Here is a 13,638-nt window from a genome sequence, read left to right as displayed (position 1 = left end):
AAAATGTTCAAAAGAAGTAGGCCACTTAATTTAGTAAGGTAATAGTCAAATGATCAAGTTTCAAGAGCATTTTAAACTAACCAAAAGACAAGCAGTCATCGGAGATGACAGCCCTCGCAAATTGATGTTTACAGAGAATTGCCACCAGTCATGATAGCGTGCTGTATTAAATTACAATGCAATACAATACAATACAATACAATACAATACAATACAATACAATACAATATAACTTTATTATCCCAACGTGGGCAATTGTTTGTGCAACAGTCGAAAAATAAAAACCTTTAAAACGAGGTCAAAATATAGATTAAGATGCATACAACAAATACAGCTTTAAATAATATGAAGGGACTGTCACAAATTAAAACAAAGGCAGACACATTAAAACAATGGAACAATGAGTTACTAATCATTCCTGACATGGTTCAGTAAAGAAATTGCTGTAGTTAGTTTTTACCTCCCGTAACGGTACGAGAGGTATTAAAAGGGGGATGTCTGTCTGCCTGTATGTCCATCTGTATGTGTGTGTGTGTGTGTGTGTGTGTGTGTGTGTGTGTGTGTGTGTGTCATCATTTTCTTAAAAGTGGCTGGCTCAATTATACTGAAATTTGGTACATACAATGTTTGGGGTAATGGCTAGACCTGATTATTATTGCATATCAATGAAATATCTTAAGAGTGCATACTTCAATTTCAATATAAGTTAGTACATACAGTAACCATTAGAAAACACATTGTCCTATAAAATTTGTTGATGCACCTTACAGTGTTAATGAATAATTTGCATAATTAATTATTTTTGGTAATTAGGCTATATCTTAAGAATGCATACTTCAATTTCAATATAATTTAGTACTTATGTTAACATTAGAAAACGCATATGTCCTATAAAATTTGTTGATGCACCTTACAGTGTTAATGAATAATTTGCATAATTAATTATTTTTGGTAATTAGGCTATATCTTAAGAATGCATACTTCAATTTCAATATAATTTAGTACATATGTTAACATTAGAAAACGCATATGTTAACCATAACAAATCACATATGTCCTATAAAATTTGTTGATGTACCTTGCAGTGTTAATGCACTCGTATTTGCAGTGTGGGTACTCTGGGGTAGTTGTACTTGTGTTTGCAGTGTGGGTACTCAAGGGTAATTCACTTGTGTTTGCAGTGTGGGTACTCTGGGGTATTTGCACTCATGTTTGCAGTGTGGGTACTCTGGGGTATTTGCACTCATGTTTGCAGTATGGGTACTCTGGGGTATTTGCACTCATGTTTGCAGTATGGGTACTCTGGGGTATTTGCACTCATGTTTGCAGTGTGGGTACTCTGTGGTAGTTGCACTTGTGTTTGCAATGTGGGTACTCTGGGGTAGTTGCACTCATGTTTGCAGTGTGGGTTCTCTGGGGTAGTTGCACTTGTGTTTGCTGTGTGGGTACATACTCTGGGGTAGTTGCACTCATGTTTGCAGTGTGGGTACTCGTTTATTTGCACTCATGTTTGCAGCGTGGGTACTCTGGGGTATTTGCACTCATGTTTGCAGTGTGGGTACTCGTGTATTTGCACTCATGTTTGCAGTGTGGGTACTCTGGGGTAGTTGCACTCATGTTTGCAGTGTGGGTACTCTGGGGTATTTGCACTCTTGTTTGCATTGTGGGTACTCTGGGGTAGTTGCACTTGTGTTTGCAGTATGGGTACTCTGGGGTATTTGCACTCATGTTTGCAGTATGGGTACTCTGGGGTATCGATAGTTGCACTTGTGTTTGCAGTGTGGGTACTCTGGGGTAGTTGCACTCGGCAGTGTGGGTACTCTGGGGTAGTTGCACTTGTGTTTGCAGTGTGGGTACTCTGGGGTAGTTGCACTCATGTTTGCAGTGTGGGTACTCTGGGGTATTTGCACTCATGTTTGCAGTGTGGGTACTCTGTGGTAGTTGCACTTGTGTTTGTAATGTGGGTACTCTGGGGTAGTTGCACTCATATTTGCGTGGATACCCTGGGGTATTTGCACTCATGTTTGCAGTGTGGGTACTCGTTTATTTGCACTCATGTTTGCAGTGTGGATATACTCTGGGGTATTTGCACTCATGTTTGCAGTGTGGGTACTCTGGGGTAGTTGCACTCATGTTTGCAGTGTGGGTACTCTGGGGTAGTTGCACTTGTGTTTGCAGTGTGGGTACGTACTCTGGGGTAGTTGCAGTCGTGTTTGCAGTGTGGGTACTCTAGGGTGAACTTACCGTGAATTTACATGGGGTAGGAAGCCATTGAGGCTTTTAAAGACCCCTTACTGTTCTGAAGTGTTATCAATACACTCTTTAAAATGATTAACTGATGAAGTAGCAATAACCCTTTCTGGTAAACTGTTCCAAATGTCTACAACACGCTGACAGAAAAAATATTTACGTATATCCAATCTGGATCTGTCCTTAATATTTTCAAACTGTCCTCTTGTTGTCGAAGTAGATACGTTGAAAAACACAACTGGATCAACAAGAGTATGCCCATGGAAAAGTTTATACACTTCCAGCAAATCTGCTCTGATCCGTCTGGTTTCTAAAGTTGTCAGTTTCAATAAGCGTAACCTGTCCTCATAATTCAAGCCTCCAAAATGCTGAATCATTCTGGTGAACCGAAGCTGCACTTTTTCCAATAATACAATATCTCTACTCGCATGTGGGGACCACACTGAGGAAGCATAGTCAATGTGCAGAAGATCTAGTAGACTTTATAGAGTGGCAATAAAATATCTTTCCATTTACTGGTGAATATTCTTTTTACCATACCAAGTACTCGATTTGCCTTATTTACTTGGGTAGTTGCACACGTGTTTGCAGTGTTTTCTGTTGCACTTTCAATCACTACAATTGTGAAAGTTTGGCTGCAGAGAACACTGCAAGCACTTGTGCAAATATCTCGAGTATGCCGTACATACACTCACTTATCATGGGGTTCTGTCATAGAATCAAGACATACATGGCAATCTGATATTTCTGAAATTGTACCATAATATTTGTTTCGGTTTGTTTGTTTTGTTTGTTTGTTTGTCTGTTTGTCTATTCAATGATTGATGCTTACCTCAAGGTCATTGAAGAATAGGTGTGTATCTGCTAAATTAAAGATCATTTCTTCCATTCTTAGACCCAGTGACACTGAGGAAGGTGGATCCTGTGAAAACAAAGACAGAAGATTTGATATTTTGGATGTGGAGGGAGTCAGAGTTTACTATCATTTACATGGTCATGGTCTTGTTGCTATGTATATGTTCATTTTTGGAATGTCTATCCACTTGTATATTAATCTCTGTTCCTATCACTGCAATATACATCATGTGGCTACAGTTGCTATGGGTGTGTTGTTGTTGCTAGGCACATTTGCATACATTTTTTGAATGATTATTCACTTGCCTATTAATTCCTTCTAACTTTGCAAGATAAACCATCAATTGGCTATTGCTATGGGCTTGGTCTAGTTGCTAGGTATATTTGTATATGGTAATTGAATGTTTAGTCACTTGTCTATGAATCTCTGTTGTTATCTTTGCAATATACATCATTTGGCTGTTGCTGTGGGCATGGTCTTGTTGCTAGGGATATTTGCATACACATTTTGAATCTTTGGTCACTTGCACTGCATTAATGGGTGGCATTTCTGATTCCATTTACATGAAGGTCACACAATGGAATTGCCAAATAGCCGTTAATGTCGCAATTCCGATGTGACTGTCATGTATATGAAACCGAAAACACCACTTTTCATGCAATGTTGCCTACCCATCCCTAGTGTAATATACAGTCATTTGACTGTTGCTAAGGGCAAGGTCATGGTTGCTAGGCCACTTGTGTCAAAATGTTTTGAACAATATCAGCAGCATAACACCTCTTGGAATCTGGTTGATGAACTGTGAATCAGTGAATTGGTTATTTCGACTTGGTGGAGGACGATACAAATAGAAAAAGTGAATTACGGGCTGTGGTAGAGAAAGTGATATCTTGATGTGTTCAAATGGAAACTTACTTCGGTACGAAATACGTGAGGAAAAAATGTCGTCATAGATGATGGTAAGACCACCACCTCGCTTTGGGCGCGGAAATGACTTGATTTGGTAGCCAGCTGGTGTTAAATCTGCACACTTAGCTTTGTCACCCTTGGCTTTCAACCAGGTTTCAGTAAGGAACATAAGTTGAACTTCGTAATCTTTAATAAAGGATGTGATTTCAGTTCTTTTAATCGGAGTGTTGATGGAATGAGTGTTGAAGAGCACTGTATTTATCTTCTTGGGTGATAAAGAAACAGCTGGCTGAGTTGAAATAGGGATTAGATTGTTGCAACTGATCACAGGTTTAGTCATTGTGTTTTGTAGAACTTGCATACTGTATCTTGGGATCACAGGACGGCGAACAGCTTTCACAATAGAAGGAAGTGGAATTGTAATGAGGTTGTTGTGGCAAATACTTCTTGCTTTCTTAACAGGTGACAGGTATGACTGACGACAACTGTCTACAATAGGAATTTAACGTTGTTTGTATTTACCTGCAGAGTATCCCCTCCTAGTGGTGGTTCTGCATAAATCCAGTGCTTTTAGTCACTCCATGCCAGGTGGAGGCATTGACTCTCCTGAGCAGAGGATCACTGGTGACATTCATTCGCAAGACTTGAATAGAAGAATGACAACATTTTGAATGCCTGATGATTAGGCACAATGAATCATGGATATTGCTGTAGAGTCAGAGATGAAAGTCAAAATCCGTGAAACAACTGCTGACGATGGAGATTTGTACTATGAAGTGAACAATTCTGTACTCAGAATCTTAAGACATTCTTCAGTGTAGTTGTCACAGCCCGAAAGAAGTATAAAATTGGGGAAAACCGAGATGAACTTGAGAGGCTCAGAGAGACGCAGCACTCGGCGCAAACTCAATAGTATAAGATAGGGGAAAAACTGAGGTGAACTTGAGAGGCTAAGAGAGATGCAACACTAAGTGCGATGGCAAACTCAATAGCATAAACACACACACACACATACATATGGATATATAATTACCATTCCTATAGCACTACTGAATCTTGGTGCTAAAATCTGGGAGTGCTATTTGTGATAAACATAGTTTGTAAATATCACTACTTTTCAGACAATGCCCTATAATCTCTACCATATCACTTCCTACTGAAGACTATTAACAAATTTATTTTAGCACAGGACAAATTTGGTGGAATGGCAATTTAGGATGTGTCCTGTGTCGAGTTTTCACCAGACAGTGCATGGGGAGAGTACAGACACTACTAGTAAACATTATTGTTTACTTTAATTCACCAGACAGTGCATGGGGAGAGTACAGACACTATTAGTAAACATTATTGTTTACTTTAATTCACTAGACAGTGCATGGGGAAAGTACAGACACTACTAGTAAACATTATTGTTTACTTTAATTCACCAGACAGTGCATGGGGAAAGTACAGACACTATTAGTAAACATTATTGTTTACTTTAATTCACCAGACAGTGCATGGGGAGAGTACAGACACTATTAGTAAACATTATTGTTTACTTTAATTCACCAGACAGTGCATGGGGAGAGTACAGACACTATTAGTAAACATTATTGTTTACTTTAATTCACCAGACAGTGCATGGGGAAAGTACAGACACTATTAGTAAACATTATTGTTTACTTTAATTCACCAGACAGTGCATGGGGAGAGTACAGACACTACTAGTAAACATTATTGTTTACTTTAATTCACCAGACAGTGCATGGGGAGAGTACAGACACTATTAGTAAACATTATTGTTTACTTTAATTCACCAGACAGTGCATGGGGAAAGTACAGACACTATTAGTAAACATTATTGTTTACTTTAATTCACCAGACAGTGCATGGGGAGAGTACAGACACTATTAGTAAACATTATTGTTTACTTTATTTCACCAGACAGTGCATGGGGAACGTACAGACACTATTAGTAAACATTATTGTTTACTTTAATTCACTAGACAGTGCATGGGGAGAGTACAGACACTATTAGTAAACATTATTGTTTACTTTAATTCACCAGACAGTGCATGGGGAGAGTACAGACACTATTAGTAAACATTATTGTTTACTTTAATTCACTAGACAGTGCATTTGGAGAGTACAGACACTATTAGTAAACATTATTGTTTACTTTAATTCACCAGACAGTGCATGGGGAACGTACAGACACTATTAGTAAACATTATTGTTTACTTTAATTCACCAGACAGTGCATGGGGAACGTACAGACACTATTAGTAAACATTATTGTTTACTTTAATTCACCAGACAGTGCATGGGGAACGTACAGACACTATTAGTAAACATTATTGTTTACTTTAATTCACTAGACAGTGCATGGGGAACGTAAAGACACTATTAGTAAACATTATTGTTTACTTTAATTCACCAGACAGTGCATGGGGAACGTACAGACACTATTAGTAAACATTATTGTTTACTTTAATTCACCAGACAGTGCATGGGGAGAGTACAGACACTATTAGTAAACATTATTGTTTACTTTAATTCACCAGACAGTGCATGGGGAGAGTACAGACACTATTAGTAAACATTATTGTTTACTTTAATTCACCAGACAGTGCATGGGGAACGTACAGACACTATTAGTAAACATTATTGTTTACTTTAATTCACCAGACAGTGCATGGGGAAAGTACAGACACTATTAGTAAACATTATTGTTTACTTTAATTCACCAGACAGTGCATGGGGAACGTACAGACACTATTAGTAAACATTATTGTTTACTTTAATTCACCAGACAGTGCATGGGGAGAGTACAGACACTATTAGTAAACATTATTGTTTACTTTAATTCACCAGACAGAGCATGGGGAGAGTACAGACACTATTAGTAAACATTATTGTTTACTTTAATTCACCAGACAGTGCATGGGGAACGTACAGACACTATTAGTAAACATTATTGTTTACTTTAATTCACCAGACAGTGCATGGGGAACGTACAGACACTATTAGTAAACATTATTGTTTACTTTAATTCACCAGACAGTGCATGGGGAACGTACAGACACTATTAGTAAACATTATTGTTTACTTTAATTCACCAGACAGAGCATGGGGAACGTACAGACACTATTAGTAAACATTATTGTTTACTTTAATTCACCAGACAGTGCATGGGGAGAGTACAGACACTATTAGTAAACATTATTGTTTACTTTAATTCACTAGACAGTGCATGGGGAGAGTACAGACACTATTAGTAAACATTATTGTTTACTTTAATTCACCAGACAGAGCATGGGGAACGTACAGACACTATTAGTAAACATTATTGTTTACTTTAATTCACTAGACAGTGCATGGGGAACGTACAGACACTATTAGTAAACATTATTGTTTACTTTAATTCACCAGACAGAGCATGGGGAACGTAAAGACACTATTAGTAAACATTATTGTTTACTTTAATTCACTAGACAGTGCATGGGGAACGTACAGACACTATTAGTAAACATTATTGTTTACTTTAATTCACTAGACAGTGCATGGGGAACGTACAGACACTATTAGTAAACATTATTGTTTACTTTAATTCACCAGACAGTGCATGGGGAACGTACAGACACTATTAGTAAACATTATTGTTTACTTTAATTCACCAGACAGAGCATGGGGAGAGTACAGACACTATTAGTAAACATTATTGTTTACTTTAATTCACTAGACAGTGCATGGGGAGAGTACAGACACTATTAGTAAACATTATTGTTTACTTTAATTCACTAGACAGTGCATGGGGAGAGTACAGACACTATTAGTAAACATTATTGTTTACTTTAATTCACTAGACAGTGCATGGGGAGAGTACAGACACTATTAGTAAACATTATTGTTTACTTTAATTCACTAGACAGTGCATGGGGAGAGTACAGACACTATTAGTAAACATTATTGTTTACTTTAATTCACCAGACAGAGCATGGGGAACGTACAGACACTACTAGTAAACATTATTGTTTACTTTAATTCACTAGACAGTGCATGGGGAGAGTACAGACACTATTAGTAAACATTATTGTTTACTTTAATTCACTAGACAGTGCATGGGGAGAGTACAGACACTATTAGTAAACATTATTGTTTACTTTAATTCACCAGACAGTGCATGGGGAACGTACAGACACTATTAGTAAACATTATTGTTTACTTTAATTCACCAGACAGAGCATGGGGAACGTACAGACACTATTAGTAAACATTATTGTTTACTTTAATTCACCAGACAGTGCATGGGGAACGTACAGACACTATTAGTAAACATTATTGTTTACTTTAATTCACCAGACAGAGCATGGGGAACGTACAGACACTATTAGTAAACATTATTGTTTACTTTAATTCACCAGACAGAGCATGGGGAACGTACAGACACTATTAGTAAACATTATTGTTTACTTTAATTCACCAGACAGTGCATGGGGAACGTACAGACACTACTAGTAAACATTATTTCATTTATTTTTTATTTATTTATTTATTTAATTTATTTAAAACACTGCATCCATAAATGGGTTTTCGTGCAGATGTTAAAAGAAAAAAAAAATATATAAATGTACATAAAGCACAACACATACAATAAAAACAGCAAGGTGGCAAATAAAATCTATAATGACACATAAAAAAACACAAAACTATTTGATTCTATTGTTGGCAACAATGGATGCCCTATATGCAAAAGATCTATTATGTGCATTTGGGATATGGTAATTGCTTCTAGTATTGTGCGAATGAATTGAGGAGTTTGTAGTCAATAGTTCTGAAATATAGGATGGAACTTTGTTTCTGAGACATTTGTTAACAAGTTTGTTGAAATGTTTATCGTGCCTTTCTTGAATTGTTGGTCAGTCTAACGAGATTCTAGCAGCAGTAACGTGATCAGATTTTTTCAGACCACATTGAATGCGGACTGCAAGGTTGCAGTTTGAGTAGATGCTATCACAGTAATCTAAGAGTGAGAAAACAGTGGCAGAGATTACATGTTTTCGAATGTTGTCAGGTATACATTGTCTGGCCTGGGCCAGTCTGATAAGGTGGTATCCGCAGGCCCGACGAAGATAAGCGATGGGGTGTGACCATTTGAGTTCAGAGTCAAGTCTGATACCCAGACAAGTAGCAGTGGAGGTCGAGTGAATTGTATGGTCTCTGAATTTGAGAATTTTGATATGGTCGGGTACTTTTTTAAGTAGTTGACTGGTGCCGAGGAACATATATTGATATTTTGAAATGTTTGGTTTTAGTAAGTTTGAGTGAAACCAGGTTGTTAGGCAGTCGATTTCGTTGGCCATTTCACTGTGCAGATTGTCAAGTTGTGAGATAGATGCAGACTTTAGGATGTTAATATCATCAGCATATCCGTACACAGGTGTATCTGATTTTATCCAGGTCGGAAGGTCATTGATGTACAGAGAGAAGAGAAGTGGTCCACAGACGCTGCCTTGAGGTACGCCGGTTACAACAGGAGTCTGATCTGCAGTTATCTTTCCAAGTTTAACACACTGTGTACAGTCTGAGAGGTAACTTTGAAACCAGGTCAGCGCAGTTGGGTGGATGTTGTAACGTTGGAGTTTGTGCACTAGGATTTCATGGTTAACCGAGTCAAATGCTTTCAATAAGTCCAGCATCAGAAGACATGATATTTTCTTTGTATGCATATTATGAAGTATGTCATCGGTGATCCTTTGTAGTAGTGTTGATGTTGAATGTCCTTGTCGAAAACCGGAGAAAGTTGGATGAAGAATATTATTTGTTTCCAAGTAAGCACTGAATTGCTTACAGACAAGTCGTTCCAAAACCTTTGACAAGGTAGGCAATAATGAGATGGGTCGGTAATTAGAAATGTCTTGTTTATCCTGTTTTCCATTTTTGAAGATGGGAACTATTGTTGCTTTTTTTCCACTGAATGGGCATAATTCCTTGAGATAATGACATATTAAAAATCTGAGTCACTGACGGAACGATAGCTGGTATGGAAAGTTTTATCAGACATGAGTCGAAATCATCCTGGGAAGATGATTTGTTTGACGGCAGGGAGGTCAGTTAAGAATGGACATCTTCTTCGGAGATAGTCGAGAATTGAAATTGCACACCAGGTGTCGGTATGTGATCTAACAAAGGTTCTGTTTGTTGAAGATCCAGTGAACCAACATTTGCGAAATAGTTATTGAAGTTATTTGCAAGAGGTAAGGCATCATCATGAACAGGTAAAATGGTAGTGGACGGTTTCAGAAGTTTGTTTACTTTGTTCCAGACTTTGTGACTGTTGTTGAAGTTTTCAGTTTTATTATTGTTTACTTTATTTCACCAGACAGTGCATGGGGAACGTACAGACACTATTAGTAAACATTATTGTTTACTTTATTTCACCAAACACTACTAGTAAACATTATTGTTTACTTTAATTCACCAGACAGTGCATGGGGAACGTACAGACACTATTAGTAAACATTATTGTTTACTTTAATTCACTAGACATTATTGTTTACTTTAATTCATTAGACAGTGCATGGGGAAAGTACAGACACTATTAGTAAACATTATTGTTTACTTTAATTCACCAGACAGTGCATGGGGAGAGTACAGACACTATTAGTAAACATTATTGTTTACTTTAATTCACCAGACAGTGCATGGGGAGAGTACAGACACTATTAGTAAACATTATTGTTTACTTTAATTCACCAGACAGTGCATGGGGAACGTACAGACACTATTAGTAAACATTATTGTTTACTTTAATTCACCAGACAGTGCATGGGGAAAGTACAGACACTATTAGTAAACATTATTGTTTACTTTAATTCACCAGACAGTGCATGGGGAGAGTACAGACACTATTAGTAAACATTATTGTTTACTTTAATTCACCAGACAGTGGATGGGGAAAGTACAGACACTACTAGTAAACATTATTGTTATTGACACCTTTTACAACAGCTGGTGGTCACAACCATCTCCTATTCTGACCTTTACCTTACATATCACAAACTATACAATGTTGCAGTTCAATGTGATCTGTATCTCTACAAGTGAAACTAGAAGGCCACACTTAATTAGTCAAGCCAATCTGTTTGACTAGTCCACTATCACACTATTGATTTAAATAAAACTTTCAACCAGTGGTGATAATTATCAAAGGTATTAGCCAGGATTGAGTTCATTTTAATAATTTGCCGTATGTCACTTTATTTAGACTGAACACATGTCACTTTAGACTGACAACTGAAAATATCTTTTCTCTACAAGGTGCTATGTAATAAAGTGATGATTCAAAAATCTGGTGTGTTTTTGTCTAAATAGATTTTAACATGAAAGAATTCTTTCATGGTGAGTGGGGGTGAAGAAGGGTAGTCAGTTGAGGGCTCATAAATAATTAATAAGGTCGTCAGTCATGTACAGTAAAGGTGGTTTATTAAACTAAGAAATAGAACAAGCCATATGGCTGCAAGTTTAGGGTTCTCGAAATTCATTTATAGAGGTCATGGTTGTGTGGAGATAAAATAAGATGTATTTACCTAGGGTTGGTATATCAAAGGATCATGGTAGCTGTTGCATGAAGTTGCAAATGAAAAAGCTCACTTTTCTTGCTTAGTCAATTTAAAACACTAATTTTAATCTTTGCGTATTGATTTTTTCAAACAAAAAAATCTAGTTTTCGATTATTTTTTTCTAAGAAAAGCTAAAATTGCTGTTGCTATGGGCGTGGTCATGTTGCTAGGCACATTTACATACATTTTTTCGAATGTTTATTCATTTGTCTATCAATTCCTGTTGTTATCATTGCAATATACATGGTTATTTGGCTGTTGCTATGTCGCTATGTTGCTATGGGCATGGTCATGGGTGCTCGGGCTAATTGTGTCAAAATAATTTGAAGAAAATCTGCAGAATAACACTTCTAGAAACATCTCACCAAGTTTCAGTCTCATTTTCATTTGAACAATTTCCCAAGTAGAGACCAGAAGTAACATGACCACCAAATATCAAAGCAATCGGTCCAGCAGTTTTTTGACTTTAAGTTATTTACACACACACACACACACACACACACACACACACACACACACACACATACAGCCAGCCAGACAGACACTTTGCCATGCCTATAGCACTACTGAACCTTATCAGTTCAGTTGTGCTAAAAAAAACGTCACCATTTATCGATTCACTAAGCTTATATAGTCAGCTTATCAAAATAACAACAACTGCCAAGGTCTACTGGTATGAAAAATTACCTTGGTTGTGAAATATAACTATTTTTCTCAAGATATTGTCCAACCTGATGAAACTATTCACGGATCTACTGAGTAGAGTAATGTTGTGTGATGACTGCAGCATACAGATGTATGAGTCAGAAAGCAACTCGTTCGATCGACATGGAGTTAGGACAGACACTCTGCTGTGTGATTTCCTTATGGATGTCTCAAGAATCAATCTGAGTCCAAAATACATTGATCATTCCAAATGGTCAATTTCATGGTCATTATATGCACAAAAAAGTGGAAATAGGCTATTTTTCTTCACCACTTTGTGCATAATAAGGTCTGTGGCTGGAAATTCCAGCCAACCACAGAGACCTATGAACCAGCGATAGTTTGTGGCTGGAAATTCCAGCCAACATCAGACACTTATGAACCATCTCTGGTGAAAATGAGAACAAATTTTGTCAAAAACCTAACTTTTAAGGTGGGTCATTATGCCTTGGAAAAGGTCAATGTATTTTGGACTCAGTTTAAATTATCTTACCTTGCCAAACCTAGTAGCATAGGACCCTGTTAGCAAGGAATGAAAGATGATAATAGTCTCATCTAAATCCCAAACAAATACTCTCTGAAATCAAACATACAAATCAAATATCAATTATTAATCTTGATATCACCTGTTTCAGTAAGGGACCAGTCAGTTTCTTTGGCCTGGGGAAGGGGGAATTTGTAGGGGGGGGGGGGGGGGGTCACCCTGTTTTTGAAATTGGCAGTAGGGTCATTGTGTTTTAGATTGTGATGGAAGAAAAAAATCCTTTTCTACAATGGCATATAGCCTTGTCTGAAATGTGGTACATGTAAGAATTTGTCCCTGTGTCTTACATAAATTCTTTAATATTACTTTTTAGTTCAAACATAACTATACATATACATATACATATACATGTATTACCAAGCTACCACACTAGTTACAGAACATGTCATGTAAATGCTTGGCTGTTTCACAATCAATCAATGCTTCACTTATATTGCACTTTGGGGCAAAAGTGAACTTGAATGTTTCGTAATGGTAATCTTCATAGATAGTTTATAAAAGAAGTTAATCTAAATTGTTCTACTCGTCAGTATGAACTTGTCAGAAGGGATTAATACACTTTCTATTTTGAACACCATATGTTATTGACATTACAAATCACCACATCTCATTAGATTCCAGTTTCTATTATACACGAGGTATGACCACCTAAAGTTTTCTAACATACCGTGACTTTACTATACATGCAATATTAATGCCCTATACCAATGTTACGGGCCCCATTTTTATGTGAAATGGGAAACTCATTTAAAACTTACATTTACGTTAGC

The 13,638-nt window shown here is 37.1% G+C and overlaps 1 protein-coding gene across 9 annotated transcripts in view; it reads right to left on the bottom strand.

Moving 5' to 3' along the window:
- Positions 1-13,638, bottom strand: part of LOC144446048 (protein phosphatase EYA1-like) — a 441,648-nt gene that overhangs the window by 40,697 nt on the left and 387,313 nt on the right. For all 9 annotated transcript variants that reach the window (XM_078135730.1, XM_078135731.1, XM_078135735.1 and 6 more), the window contains 2 exons: positions 12,818-12,901; positions 3,083-3,172 (listed from right to left, as the gene is read on the bottom strand). In XM_078135730.1, coding sequence (XP_077991856.1) covers positions 3,083-3,172; positions 12,818-12,901 — 174 coding nt within the window. The remainder of the gene's footprint in view (positions 1-3,082; positions 3,173-12,817; positions 12,902-13,638) is intronic.

Source organism: Glandiceps talaboti, chromosome 14 (genome assembly GCF_964340395.1).
Source record: "Glandiceps talaboti chromosome 14, keGlaTala1.1, whole genome shotgun sequence".
Lineage (NCBI taxonomy): Eukaryota > Metazoa > Hemichordata > Enteropneusta > Spengelidae > Glandiceps > Glandiceps talaboti.
The sequence above is the reverse complement of the archived record's forward strand: the minus strand, read 5'-3'. Positions and strand labels throughout refer to the sequence as shown.